General features: G+C 42.9%; 1 protein-coding gene across 1 annotated transcript; it reads left to right on the forward strand.

Moving 5' to 3' along the window:
• Positions 1–22: 22 nt before the first annotated feature.
• Positions 23–15,291, forward strand: cpsf1 (cleavage and polyadenylation specific factor 1). The gene is made up of 38 exons (XM_023428542.2): positions 23–197; positions 987–1,152; positions 1,263–1,290; positions 1,399–1,532; positions 1,628–1,708; positions 1,820–1,971; positions 2,149–2,295; positions 2,437–2,576; positions 2,770–2,880; positions 3,010–3,103; positions 3,192–3,279; positions 3,605–3,760; positions 3,996–4,044; positions 4,125–4,198; positions 4,288–4,362; positions 4,459–4,539; positions 4,836–4,931; positions 5,502–5,681; positions 5,859–6,000; positions 6,189–6,367; positions 6,601–6,740; positions 6,836–7,013; positions 7,125–7,331; positions 7,478–7,567; positions 7,655–7,801; positions 7,929–8,081; positions 8,334–8,450; positions 8,743–8,833; positions 9,883–9,967; positions 11,846–11,987; positions 12,144–12,296; positions 12,450–12,626; positions 12,985–13,051; positions 13,149–13,196; positions 13,293–13,448; positions 14,592–14,721; positions 14,822–14,960; positions 15,047–15,291. The coding sequence occupies exons 2-38, from the start codon at positions 1,009–1,011 to the stop codon at positions 15,092–15,094; spliced, it is 4,419 nt and encodes a 1,472-aa protein (XP_023284310.1). The 5' UTR covers positions 23–197; positions 987–1,008; the 3' UTR covers positions 15,095–15,291.
• The last annotated feature ends 43 nt before the right edge of the window (positions 15,292–15,334 follow it).

Here is a 15,334-nt window from a genome sequence, read left to right on the forward strand (position 1 = left end):
ACTGCCAGAAAAAGAAAAGCCGAAGAAGAAGAAGACTCACGCAGTCGCAACACAGCGAACACAACGACAGCTAACTGCTAGCTTACCTGGCTATCGGATAGATAGCTTAAGTTAGTAAACCACAAAGTATGATACCCTAAATGTGAACAGAGGGAGGAACAATAAAGCTACAAACTCTGTTAACGTGTTTGATATAGGTACGTCGACAAGTTTAATTCATGATTTGCAAAGACATGCCAAAACTTATGTCCGGGGCAGAGGCTGTGCCATGCTAGCTAATGTGCTATCTACAAATAGGGAGTTTAGCCCGTTGCTAACGTCCGTTCATACATTCGTTATCCGAAGCTAACTCTTAGCTGTACTAGAGGCTCACAGTGGTCATAACAAAGTGACTGAATGGCTGGTGCTGCTTGTATGTTTCATTAAATTAAACGATCTATCAGAGTAAAAGCTAATAATCTAATTAGCAGACAAAACCTAACGCTAACGCTGCTTTTGGTTGTTTATAATCGAGCTACCGTTTATTTATCATGATAGCATCTTTTTACATCACTGTCATAAATACTTAAAGCAGGGCTTCAACTTGTGTTAAATAACTACAGCTAAAGATAGTATTGTGTATTTGCAATCTGAGGGAACTACATACTTGCAAATGTGTTTACTGGAATGATAACGTAAAGCAAAGTCCAAACGAAATCTAAAAGTTTACTCCATGTTTCAGCAATAATACGTAACAATAAAATAAAGCTCAACGTTTCATGAACGGTGAAATTGTTTAATTCGGCGTGTAAGTTATTTACTAAACTGTAAGCTTAATAACTAAATCTCAGTTCAGCATTTTTTCACACTGCTGGCTGGTTACCACTACCCACTTCAGTTTACTCATGAGGAAGACTACGAGAATGAATATTTGATTTATCATATGTATTTTAAACGGATCAGTGGTATAATGCAGAGGTCTTGACATGAATTTTCTCACCTGTCAGATGCTGAGGGCAATCATCCAGGATGTATGCTGTGTACAGACAAGCCCACACCCCCACTGCAGTGGAGTTTTCTGTCTACTGCAACTTTATATCCAGTAAGGAGAAGAACTTGGTCGTCGCAGGAACATCTCAACTCTTTGTCTACAGGATTATCCACGATGTGGAGGTAATGATAAGTTTCCACTTTCATTGTTTCATTCTTTCAGGCCTTAGAAAACAAGCTCAAATCGTTGGTGAGTTAATGCGCTAGGTATAACATTTCTGTTATTGTTTCAGAGTACATCAAAGGCTGACAAGTCCTCAGGTAAGTCTGGACTTCAAACTCAAAACAAACTGAGTTCACTACTGATAAATTAAATAAACCTATATGAGCGTATTAGCGGTCCAGCTTCAATCTGTCCCCCTCCTGCAGATTCCAAATCTCGTAAGGAGAAGCTGGAGCAGGTGGCGTCCTTTTCTCTCTTTGGTAATGTTATGTCCATGGCCAGTGTGCAGCTTGTGGGCGCCAGCAGAGATGCACTCCTTCTCAGTTTCAAAGATGCCAAGGTATTATCATCTAAGCTGTGCACTGCCTAACTGACTTTTTAACTGCCTAAAATTGTTTTTGTACTGACCTCGGGGTGTGTTTGCTCTCTCACCAGTTGTCTGTAGTGGAGTATGACCCCGGGACACATGACCTCAAGACGCTGTCTCTTCATTACTTTGAGGAGCCAGAACTCAGAGTATGTAGCAACAAGAACTTATATGATGTGCGAAATATCTGCCTAAATTGTAGTAGATGTTTACAAGTGAATGAATTATTTCAATCATTTGGACTCTTTTTCAATTTTCAGGATGGGTTTGTACAAAATGTACATATCCCCATTGTCCGTGTAGATCCAGAGAATCGCTGTGCTGTAATGCTCGTTTATGGCACCAAACTTGTGGTGTTGCCGTTCAGAAAGGACACTCTAACTGATGAACAGGAAGGTGGAGTTGGAGAAGGGTACGCGTGCATTCCCCTAAATATTCTGCTTATTGACGTCTTTTAGTGTTTGGTGCGCACTTGTGTCCCAAATATTTATTTGTCCACTTTTATCCTTCTGCTGTTCGAGTTTATACTAACACTCAAAAGCTGTCTGACCGTGCTGAATCCAAAACTGTCTGTGTATCTCATCCGCAGACCTAAGTCCAGTTTCCTGCCCAGCTACATCATCGATGTCCGCGAGTTGGACGAGAAGCTGCTAAACATCATTGACATGAAGTTCCTGCATGGCTACTATGAGCCCACGCTGCTCATCCTGTTCGAGCCCAACCAGACTTGGCCTGGGTCAGTCCAACACACCATCAGCTATAATGGCGACTTTCTGTTTTTTATCTGATACTCTGAGCTGCTAACAAGAGTGACGTTCTGTTTGATTCACCCAGATTTGATTCAGTGTTTAACTTCTGTTGTTTCTCTGTCTGTCAGACGTGTGGCTGTGCGTCAGGACACTTGTAGCATCGTTGCCATCTCCCTCAACATCATGCAAAAGGTCCATCCCGTCATCTGGTCCCTCAGTAATCTGCCTTTTGACTGTACGCAAGTCATGGCTGTTCCCAAACCCATCGGTGAGTTCAGTAAATTTTCTCTCTTGTCACTGCTTATCAACTGTGTGGTCGCTAGTTTCCCTCTTTGCCATACAGGTAATTTCCCCTGAAGTGTTGGATATAAATTTACACTTTGTGAGGAAGTGTGTTGTGTTGTGAAAGTGTTTGGTGTGGCGTCTCCTGAGAGTTCTGATCACGTATCAAATCTTTCTAGGTGGAGTGGTGGTGTTTGCTGTGAATTCGTTGCTGTATTTGAACCAGAGTGTTCCGCCATATGGAGTTTCCCTCAATTCTCAGACAGCTGGGACCACAGCCTTCCCGCTGCGTAAGCATTATGATCTGAGAACACACACCTACACTATATCGGGCCTTGTTAATATACAGTGGGTTCCAAAAGTCTAAGACCACTTTCCCATTTGATATTTTTTGATGTTCACGTGTTTTGATTACGCAGGTGTACAGGATGAAGTGAGGATCACACTAGACTGCTCCCAGTCTGACTTTATCGCCTATGATAAGATGGTCATCTCTCTGAAAGGAGGAGAAATGTGAGTCATTGTGATTACCAGTAAAATACATGTCAACGTTGCTGACAGTTCATGAATCGTCTGTGACTGTTTTCTTGTCGTCTTGCAGTTACGTGTTAACCCTCATTACTGATGGCATGAGGAGTGTGCGGGCTTTCCACTTTGACAAAGCTGCTGCCAGCGTCTTGACAACTTGTGTAAGTTCTGCTTAAAGCTGAGAGCAAAAATGATCTGATGATACAGGACGTCTCTGAAACTATTACCCTTCTTTTTCGTTTCTGTTGATAAAAACAAATGGTAGGAGGTATTAGAGTTTGATTGACATGGGGTTTGAAGGCTAACACTGGTATTTTAGGATTAAAGCTGCTGAATTCTGCAGAATTTAAGAATTCTTATGTCTGACTGATATTTTAGGATAAAAACTAAATGCTCAGTCTATACTATGTTTGTCAGCTTTTAGAGGATTTAGATATCGACAATCGTCCATACTGATGCCTTACACTGTGGGCTTCCCTCTTCCAGATGGTAACCATGGAGCCCGGCTACCTTTTCCTCGGTTCCCGCCTGGGAAACTCTCTGCTCCTGAAGTACACAGAGAAACTTCAGGAGACTCCACCAGAGGAGGGCAAAGAAAAGCAGGACAAAGAAAAAGAGAAAGAGAAGGATAAAGATAGACAGGTTTGAAAGCCATTGTGTCAAATGTGAATTATAATATTGTTCTTGTGAAGGACCATTTTTATTTTCACTCGCTTTATGCTTTTCTTGTTGCAGCAATTATTTCAGATAAGGAACTTGTCAGTCTTTCAAAGTAAATGTGCGCAGCAGACAGTGTACACACTGAAGGATTGTTGCTCTGTTTGACAGCTGGTTGTCAACATGCTCTTTGTTCTAAATCTCTGCTAATGAATTCCAGGAGGAACCGCCGAGCAAAAAGAAGCGAGTAGAATCGTCCAACTGGACTGGTACGTTCAACTTCAATGTTTGATATGTGCCAGAAAGATGTGTGAGATCTTACAGCTTTATATCGTATTTGTTCTGACAGATGAGGTGGATGAGATCGAAGTGTATGGAAGTGAGGCCCAGTCAGGCACTCAGCTGGCCACCTACTCCTTCGAGGTAGTAAAACCCTAAAGCTTTATTGCTTCTTATGTAAATGCAGATGTTGTGGAGTGTGACTGAGAGCTCTCCTCTGTGTTTTGTTACAGGTGTGCGATAGCATACTCAACATTGGACCTTGTGCGAATGCGTCCATGGGTGAACCTGCCTTCTTGTCAGAAGAGGTACAGATATTTGAAACACATCCCAGAGTCTCTGTAGATTGGTTAGTGCTGCACAGAACTGTATTAGAGGTCGCTGACTTCACTTTCCTCCCACAGTTCCAGAGCAACCCTGAGCCTGACCTGGAGGTTGTAGTGTGCTCTGGCTTTGGCAAGAACGGTGCACTGTCTGTGCTTCAGGTAAAATCGTCCCTGTTGACTTTGACTGTTATTTTTATGCATGTGTGTGTAGGTAGATGCATGCCTGTTATTACTGCACCGTCTTAAAACCTGTGGTCGTGAGGGCCGTCTGCCGCAGGTCCAGTGACAGTGCTATAGTGAAGTCTGGGTCTACCACGGCTGCCTCAGAGATCGACGGAGTAGCCTGTAAACACCCCAGACACAAAGTTGACACACTTAAATGCACAGATTGATTTCTTGTTCTCTTGTTTTATCTTCCTTTAAAATGCTTTGATATTTTTCCATTCTGTTCTCAGAGAAGCATCCGACCCCAGGTGGTCACTACATTTGAATTGCCAGGTTGCCATGACATGTGGACGGTCATCTCAAGTGAGGTCAAGGAAGACAAAAAAGTACTGTCTATTTCTGCCTAATAACTTAACGGTCCCATATTTGACACTTTTCCAGTGTTTTATTTGAAGTATTGATCCATAAGAAGATATACTTGTGGTTTTTCGAACCAAAACTATCTCACTGTAGTTTTACATCTCCTCTTACTTCTGATTGGCTGACTGTTTTCTGAGTGATCGAATAAAGAATAGAGCAGATTTCAGGAAAACACTAAGAGAAACCAAATCCTGCAAGGTTGGATGGTGGGTTCAGGGGGGCGTGGCTTGGAGCATGGTTGAGAGTGGTGACTGCTTTGTTGTGACCTCACAAAGTTCCAGAAGTCCTGACGGCTGGTTTTAAGGCTCAGTTTCTGAATACAGGCTGTGTGCATTTCTCTGTGGACTGAGGCTTTGATACTTCCACAGTATTGATATAGAACCTAGACCTGCTTTATAATCCAAAAAGGCACAGACATCTCACTTTATATAATATGGGACCTTTAAGGTTTTCACTAATTAATGATCAAAATTTTCCGTCATATATAGTGTCACCTTTTATTTTTTACTGTAAGATGTTTCTTGGTCCTTTCACAGCCTGCAAAAACCGATGAGTCAGAGGACGGGGCTGAGACAGAAACCAGTGAGGATGGTGAAGAGGGAGAAAAAGAGAAGGAGGAGAAGGAGAAAGAGGAGGAAGAGAAGACGGATCCTCCCCTGGAGGATGATATAAAGAAGCACGGCTTTCTCATTCTAAGCAGAGAAGATTCGACCATGGTAAAACAAAAAAAACAAACTCTTCATCAGTACATATCTGATGTTGTGTAGCTTTTATTTGAACAGATACAAATATAAAAGTTTTAAAAACAACTCTGGTTTAACGTTGGAGAATCTGGATGTTGTCTAATACAACTCGATTGTCTTTGTATAAACTAAACCTGCGTCTTTGTGTAGATCCTTCAGACTGGTCAGGAGATCATGGAGCTGGACACCAGTGGTTTTGCGACCCAGGGACCCACTGTGTTCGCTGGAAACATCGGTGACAACAAGTACATCATCCAAGTCTCACCCATGGGTATTCGACTCCTGGAAGGAGGTAAAAGAAATGAGAAACGGTCCCAAAACAATGGTGAAACTTGGTGACAAAATGATTTTTACATTTGGTTGTTACAGTAGCAAACAAGTTGAAGTTGGAGATCTGTGATATAAAGAAAAACTGAAAGCATTAAACGTGATGCAACCAGCCTCATTTACTGACATGCTTTCTCTCAATCCTGCTTCCAGTGACGCAGCTCCACTTCATCCCAGTGGACCTAGGCTCTCCCATAGTGCATTGCTCCGTGGCTGACCCTTACGTAGTGATCATGACCGCAGAGGGGGTAGTCACCATGTTTGTGCTGAAGATTGACTCATACATGGGGAAGACACATCGGCTGGCTCTGCAGAAACCGCAGATCCCCACTGTGAGTCCATCAGCATTCATAGTAGGGTATTATTGAGCAAACACGCCCCCTGCTGGTCAAAACTGAAGCTGTCAAGCAAAAGTGTCTGGTTCTGCAGTTTCAACATTGTCACTCATTTGAATTTTGTGCTTCAGTGATGGCAATATGCAGCTGCACAGCATCATTACACTCCCAAGTTTGGAGTCTTTTAAATAGCTTTTAACACTAATGAACTCCTGCCTCTCGTTCCACAGCAATCACGCGTGATCACGCTGTGTGCGTACCGAGACGTCAGCGGCATGTTCACCACAGAAAACAAAGTGAGCTGCTCCGTCAAAGAGGACACCATCGTCAGGAGTCAGTCTGAGACAGAGACCATCATCCAGGACCTCAGGTGAGAATTCACGTCACCTCCTCAGTGAAGCAAACAACCAGTTGAGAAAACCTCGTATTTGTCCGAGGACTGATTGTTGTGAAATGTTCGTGTAGTAACACAGTGGATGATGAGGAGGAAATGCTGTATGGAGACTCCAATGCCAGCGCAGGGCCTGCGAAGGAGGAAATGAGCCGCAACTCTGCGGCAGCATCCTTTGGAAGTGACGGCGGCTCGGGGAAAGCAGAGCCCTCACACTGGTGCATGATCATCAGGGAGAATGGTGTCATGGAGGTACGGCACATATGTAACATCATAAGATTATATACAGTATATTCAGAGATGCGTGTTAATGCTATTCCTACGCTCCCCTTTTTTTAATGGCCCTTGTTTCTGTTTGAACAGATTTACCAGCTGCCCGACTGGCGGTTAGTGTTCCTGGTGAAGAACTTCCCAGTCGGTCAGAGGGTGCTGGTTGACAGCTCCTCCGGCCAATCGGCAACACAGGGGGAGGGTAAAAAGGAAGAAGTAACACGACAAGGAGAGATCCCATTAGTCAAAGAGGTGGCTTTGGTTTCACTTGGAAACAATCACAGCAGACCGTATTTACTGGTGAGTTTGTAGTTTGAGGCCCTTTGTGCTGAGTGTGTGTGTGTGTCTGTTTGTGTTTCGCTTGGTTAAAAAGCTTCATTAAGAGAAAATGAATCACTTAAACTGAATTAAAACAGGGTACGACAAAGTGTCTTCTTGTTTTCTAGGTTCATGTGGAACAGGAGCTTCTGATCTACGAAGCGTTCCCGTACGATCAACAGCAGCCGCAGAACAACCTGAAAGTCCGCTTCAAAAAAGTAAGGAGCTAACGCTGATAACGGCGGACTAAATCAAGCGAGCTGTGGATGAAGTGAATCTTAAAAGCGCTGCTCTGCTCTGCACAGGTGCCCCACAACATTAACTTCAGAGAAAAGAAATCGAAGCTCAAGAAAGATAAGAAAGCGGAGAGCGGCGCCACCGAGGAGACTTCAGCTGTGAAAAGTCGGATTGCCAGATTCAGATTCTTTGAAGACATCTCCGGATACTCAGGGGTAAGTAGGGCATTTCTTTACACTTATTTCAGGACTCCAGCCGAAACATCCACGCTAGGAGAGCTTTACATCCATGTCCCTGTTGGCTAAACTTAAGTCATTTTCCACATTTTCCTTGTTGGCGCAGGTGTTCATCTGTGGTCCGTCTCCTCATTGGATGCTGGTCACCTCTCGGGGAGCGATGAGGCTTCACCCCATGACCATTGACGGCTCCATCGAGTCTTTCTCCCCCTTCCACAACATTAACTGCCCCAAGGGTTTCCTGTACTTCAACAAACAGGTACATATTATATATATTGAAAGAAATCTCATCACGGCGGTTGTGAAGTGGGAGGAGCCGCAAGTTCAGGAAGTGATTTTGTCCACTCTGAATTCCCATTTTAAATTTTTACTTTAAATGGGAGCCATCATGTAACAATGTTTAAGTTTTAATTTTTATTTCAACGTGCTAGTTTTGTTCTGCTTTCTAGTTTCTACTTCCCTCAACAGTTTTCATTGTGTGTGTCACGTGTGTGTGTTTGTTTCCCCGCAGGGCGAGCTGAGGATCAGCGTCCTGCCCACATATCTGTCCTACGACGCCCCCTGGCCGGTCAGGAAAATCCCACTGCGCTGCACCGTCCACTACGTCTCCTACCACGTCGAATCTAAGGCAAGGCTCCTCTTACTCGACCCCACACAAACACCAGAGGCACCAAAGCGGCGACGTGACGCAAATTCAAGCTGTAACACTTTCCCCCGGACTCGCACACCTCCACTTGCATAACGTGATGCAAAATAAAAGCGTATCGATCGAGCTGCTTTGAAAAAGTTGAAGATGAAAGCCCTCTGGCGCTAAAGTTTTCTCACTGTGAGAGGAAAAAAAAAATCAATGAGGGTGACTTTGAAAGGATTAGGCTTTGATGTGAAGTTTTTGTGTGTGACTGTGGATTTTTCCCTCTCAGGTGTACGCTGTGTGCACGAGTGTGAAAGAGCCCTGCACTCGCATCCCCAGAATGACCGGAGAGGAGAAGGAGTACGAAATCATAGAAAGAGGTCAGATGTGAACACACACACACACACACACACACACACACACACACACACACACACACACAGCCCCAGCAGATGAATTCATGTACTAAATCAACACAACCCGACATGGTCCAGATGTTCTTTTGAATGGATTTTAAACTGGATGTTTATTGTTATAATTAATTTTTCATACAATTGAATCATTAAAGTATTTATTCATACTGCCACTGCCTGGATTGGCTGAGGCTGGACATTTCAACCATTTATCCTTTTCTTTCAGCTGTTTCAACATTTTTAGTTACACTTAGCGAATTATTTCAATAGTTTGAATTACTTTTAGTTACTTTTTTCAACTGTTTTTGTTACTTTTTGCTACTTTTTAAAATCTTTTTCAAAATGTTTATACAACTATTCATTACTTTTAGCTACGATTTAAAACATTTCTGAATTATTTTTTAGTTATTATTTCAGCCATTTATCCGTTTCTTTTCGCTAACTTCATTTTACAGTTTACAAATTACTTTTACATACTGTTTATCTTACTTTGAGCTATTTCAACTGTTGTGAGTTATTTGTAGCTGCTACTTTAATTGCTTATACATTTCTTTAGCAAAATATTTAAACTGTTTATACATTACTTTTAGCTACTATGTAATCTATTCATTCATTTTAGCTAACTACAATATTTCAACAATTCATAAATTACTTTTAGCTATAATTTAAAACATTTATAAATTTCTTTTTCTCAGTGTCTCACATAAATTACTTTTAGCTAGCTAGTGTTTTTACTATATTTTTTCAACTATTTAAACTATTTATAAATTAGTTTTAGTTAACTAGTTCAACCGCTATTTCCACCAAACATTTTCAACCACTTATTTAGTCTTCTGTACTAACTTGCTAACTACTTTATACACACTCCCAATGGCAACAGGTTGTGTTAATGCATTACAACGGATTCAGGTGGTCGAGAGGCGTGTCCTGCGCCGTCAGCCTTCAGTAGCTGGTTAGCTATCTAGCTGTAGCAGTATGTGGATATCTTACTGATGTTCTCCGCTGTCACCCCGCAGATGAACGTTACATTAATCCTCAGCAGGAGAAGTTCTCCATCCAGCTCATCTCTCCAGTCAGCTGGGAGGCCATTCCCAACACACGGTAAAAGCTGTTTCCTTTCTACACTGCGCCCCCTTTTAAAGAACAAGGGTGGAGTTTTCAAAATCAATACAGATGCCTGTTTTTAATAGACATAGGCACCTGTGAATTAAGAGGTCCACACGACTTTGTGTTTTCTCATTTGCTGTGGGGCAGGTTGACCTGGAAACTTTGTGCTGCTGTTCAAGAATTGTGAGGTTTAATAGAAAATCTTGGGTCATTCATCCAAATTGTAGACAATTATTTTAGTCTCACATGACCGCTTTCCCTCATTTCAGTGAAGATCAGTTGGAAATGTTGGGTCATTTGTCCAGGTCCCTGGTCATTTATCTGCACTGCATTATCATTAACTGCTGCTGTGGAGCTTTTCTGTGAGGAGCTGAAGAACATAAACAAGTCTGGCTCGCAGTGTCTCGCTATTATATGCCAGGACTGTTTGTGTGGGAATATGTATCATTATGGGGTTTCTGTCAGATGGTTCAACGCTAGGCCGTTTACTGACGTGCAATATTAAGCTGGGACAACTTCAGCTCTGTGCCAGTGGAAAGTGTGTAAATGTGACAGTCCATCGTAGAAAGCCACATGACAGCGCCATTAGGAACCAGATTAAGAAATACACTGAGTCTAATAAACCTGTGTTGACACTGGACTTGTATGAAGATAAATGCCACTTCACCAGCCACAGATTGAGCCGGGAATAATGGGGCTTTTTTCTCTGATGACCAGCTGCTGGATTGTTGCCGCACTATCGGCAAAGTAATAACAGCTCACACTCACTTTTCTTATTAACCCCCGACGAGGAGGTTATGTTTTGGGTTTGTTAATGACCGGAGTACTGGAGTATGAATGAACCAAATTAAATGACATTTGGGGCCATGGGTTTAGTTTTTGATGCAGTTCTGTACATTTTAAAAATGTTTTTTAACAGTTCAAGCTCTTGCATTTTTGCCACTTCTCCTGAACTACTGAACTTGCTCTATCTAGATGTAAGACTAAAGACTAAAGGGGACGTAGCTTTGCTGGAACAATCTGCCCGATGAACTAAGATTCTCAAAATCAGTATCTTCTCTTAAATCGCTTCTGAAAACAGTTCTTTCACAAAGCTTTTGGATAATCTCTTAAATATTTCACATTGCTTCCTTGTGTTTATATTTTTATTGTTTTTATTGTTTCATTTTTTATCTTGACTAAATTGCCTGCATGTGTTTGTTGTTTGTTTTGTTATTTTATCCTTGTGAAGCACTTTGTAATCTCAGATTTTGATGAGCGCTCTATAAATAAACTGTATTATTATTATTATTATTATTATTATTGTTATCTTGAAAACAAATCACTCTCATGTAGGTCATAATTGTCTGTCACAGTCTGGATCCATTTGCAGATTAAACGTTCTCTACTATTTTCTATTATTAAATAAAACGACAAGTGTAGATGATGTTGCAGCGTCGGAGAGGAATGCTCCAGGCATGTAAACACGACCCTAAGTGACCTTTTCGGTCTTTGCTGTGTGTGTTGGGTTTTGAGCACTGCCACTGCCAGTGTTGTCTAACTCATCCTGCGTACACACCGATGATGGGCTGAAGCTGCTGCTGCTTTGCTGACATGCTGTCGTCACTGCTCAGCCTGTGCAGACACGGTGCAAGCAGACAGCTGTAAAATGCATGTAAATACGACATCCAGAGTTCAAATCAAGCATGTATCATACTTCTCTCTCTCTCATATTTCCTGTGAATCCTCTAGTACCCCCCCAAACTGATACTTGGTAATGATATACTGCATATAATGTATAATCCTAATAATCTAACATAGGAACACACTGTATTGTGAACAGAAGCTGGTAAGTGTGTGTGCCTTCACGTTACCCCTCTCTGTCTCCATAAGGATCGACCTGGAGGAGTGGGAGCATGTGACCTGTATGAAGACGGTGGCTCTGAGGAGTCAGGAGACAGTGTCAGGGCTGAAGGGCTACATCGCAGCGGGGACCTGCCTGATGCAGGGGGAGGAGGTGACCTGCAGGGGCCGGGTGAGCAGCACACAGTCTCTCTGTTTGTATAAAATGGATCACAGTAACGACATCTGGTGAAAATGAGAAATAAAAGCCTCTCCTTTAGCTGCAAAGCCTCAAAAGAACTGAGGCTGCTTCGCTTCCATCATTTAAAGGTTTGATTCTTGTGTTCAGATTTTGATCCTGGATGTGATTGAAGTTGTGCCAGAGCCGGGCCAGCCCCTCACCAAGAACAAGTTCAAAGTGCTGTACGAGAAGGAACAGAAGGGACCGGTGACGGCTATGTGCCACTGCAACGGATACCTGGTCTCAGCCATCGGACAGAAGGTGTCACAACATCACAGCAGCTGCAGTTCACTTAGCTGGAATTAGTAAAAACACTCCTGCCTCACACTGTTTCCAGCTACAGAACAATAAAACTGGACTTGAACTTTATCTAAAAAAGGTTTAAAATTTCATTGCATTGTGTTCCCCGCACAGATCTTCCTGTGGGTGCTGAAGGACAACGACCTGACGGGCATGGCCTTCATCGACACTCAGCTCTACATCCACCAGATGTTCAGCATCAAGAACTTCATCCTGGCTGCCGACCTGATGAAGAGCATCTCGCTGCTGCGCTACCAGGAGGAGAGCAAGACGCTGTCGCTCGTCAGCAGGGTGAGCGACTTACTGTCAAACCGCTGAAAGACACAACTATAATTGAATTCAGACCCACGAGTTCAATTCTTTCTTCTGAAGAGTTAGAGTTGAGGCTGAGGAGAGGTTGCAAACAGGCAGGCATTAGTGTTTTATTCAAGAGCAGAGGGAGATTAACTATAACCTGTGGGCTGCTGTACAAGCAGTGGAGTGTTTATTGATTAAGATGTACAAGTGGGTATTGATGGCATCTCTCCTGTGGGTGTTTGGGTTCAGTCGAGTTAATCTTGGAGAGAGCAGGTCTGGCAGCTGGAGATAACTCGGGGAGCGCAGTCGCCTTTGTTGGGATTTAACTGTTTTCTTATTGTTTTGGCACCAGGATGCAAAGCCCCTGGAGGTTTACAGCATCGAATTCATGGTGGATAACAACCAGCTTGGATTCTTGGGTAATGCTTTTAATGCCCCTTGGAAGAAAATTCAATTAAGTTTGCAAAAGAAAAATCCTTCTTTTCTAATTAACCTTTTATTTTATTTTCCTCTCAGTGTCAGATCGAGACAAGAACCTGTATGTGTACATGTATTTACCTGAAGGTAAGTCATACTGTCGGAACTACATCTTCAAATGTAATGTAACTCGGTGTCAAAGTGCACATCCAGTCATGTGATTTGTGGTCTGTGTGTTTGCAGCTAAAGAGAGCTTTGGAGGGATGCGTCTGCTGAGGCGAGCCGACTTTAACGCCGGTGCTAACATTAACACTTTCTGGCGGATGCCGTGCAGAGGAGCGCTGGACGCTGGCAGCAAGAAGTCTCTGACCTGGGACAACAAGCACATCACATGGTTTGGTAAGACTCCTGTGTCACATGGCTGGAAATAGGATGTGTGACGATGGCGGGGTGGTTTTTTATAGGGACTATTTCTTTAATAGAAAGTAGTTCCAATGAAACCTGTAGACATTGTGTTCTGTTGAGACAGCGTCTGAAAGCAGATGTTGGCAACACTGTCCTTGGTATCTATCTCTCTCTCTCTCTCTCTCTCTCTCTCTCTCTCTCTCTCTCTCTCTCTCTCTCTCTCTCTCTCTCACATATATAAACTAACACATTGACAACGGACCTGTCAGTCGGACTGACAGAAACATCGCAGTGTTTATTTGCATAGAGAGCGGGGAAGTGAGATCCAATCACAGGTCACTGGAGACATGTGGAGACGCATTCTGATGCCAGGTGTGGACTGACGTACTTAGAGCTGTCGACTTGTGATTGGAATGGCCCGAGACGCATGTTAATGCCAGGTGTGAACAGGGCCGCTGATACAGAAGGAGACAGAGCTGAGCTCTGTCAGGGTGAGATTTGGATGTCAGGAGGCGGAGCCCAGCTCTGGTGGGCTGTGGCCCGGTTTAACTCTGCATCTGATGAGCATGTGCCTCGAATAGGATGTAGAGAAAAGTAGATACTTTGCTACAGCGGATTGGGAAAGTTAATGTTCTTTCAGGTCGGTAGACGTGGACGAACACCATCAGTTACACTGAAGAGAACAACAGACAGAAGCGTCGCCATGTCACTCTTTATCTGGTCAGGCAGGTAAAAATTGCTCTCGGGGGATAGTGATAATTTGGACAACTTTTTGTCTCATTTACGTGGTTAAACTATTAAAAATAGACTTGAGATGAAACTTACGGAGGCTCTGAAGGGACATATTAACAAAAACAGTTAGGCTTGTTTGAATCTGGCTGTGTTGAACACAGGCAGTCGCTGTATACTATCTGTATTTTAAAAAAAAATGTCATTGACTTTTGTCAGGCATTGATGGATCTAATTTATAAAAAAGGAGCTGAGAAGAACTCATTCACACACTTTCATTCAGTTTTTCTAAAACACATGAAATTCAAGAATAGAAATCTTGTTAATGTCCCTGGTAAGAAGTCTGAGCTTCAAACACCCAAATGTTGGATGTGGACTAAACCACGTTTCTCATCTGTGTTCCCATAGCAACCCTCGATGGAGGAGTCGGCCTCCTTCTCCCCATGCAGGAGAAGACTTACCGACGACTGCTGATGTTACAGAACGCTCTGACCACCATGCTGCCTCATCATGCTGGTCTAAACCCAAAAGCCTTCAGGTTCACATCTGCCTTCAGTTCTTTACTAGTCACATATCAGGTGTCACTGCTACTTGATGTTTGACTTGCTATAACTGTCCCGTGTGTGTGCCGTGTCCAGGATGCTGCACAGCGACAGACGGAGCCTGCAGAACGCTGTGAGAAACATCCTGGATGGAGAACTCCTCAACAAGTATTTGTACCTCAGCACCATGGAGCGCAGTGAGCTGGCCAAGAAGATTGGAACCACTCAGGACATAGTAAGAACACTAACTGAGAGGAAAGAGAAAGCGGTCGAGTTAGTTTTCTTGTTCCTGTTTTCATTTTATCCGTCGTCTCTCTTCAGATCCTGGATGACCTCCTGGAGATCGACAGAGTAACAGCTCATTTCTGAGCCACATTCCCACGTCTCTTCCACTGAAAGCTGTTTTATATCATCAGGTGGAAACCATGTTTTGTTATGATCATCTCTGTGAAAACCTTATTTGTTTTTCTTACTTGTTAGACAGAAAAAAAAATGGGAAGTTGTGTTTTCTTAGAATGTTTTGTATAAAAAAAAGGAAAAGAAAATCGATAAAACTAATTACACAAGCCTGGTACAAGTTTTGAGTTTGTTCACATTGAGCTTCGAGTG

Source organism: Seriola lalandi, unplaced genomic scaffold (assembly GCF_002814215.2).
Source record: "Seriola lalandi dorsalis isolate HSWRI2012SDOR001 ecotype SW California unplaced genomic scaffold, Sedor1 jcf7180002054879, whole genome shotgun sequence".
Lineage (NCBI taxonomy): Eukaryota > Metazoa > Chordata > Actinopteri > Carangiformes > Carangidae > Seriola > Seriola lalandi.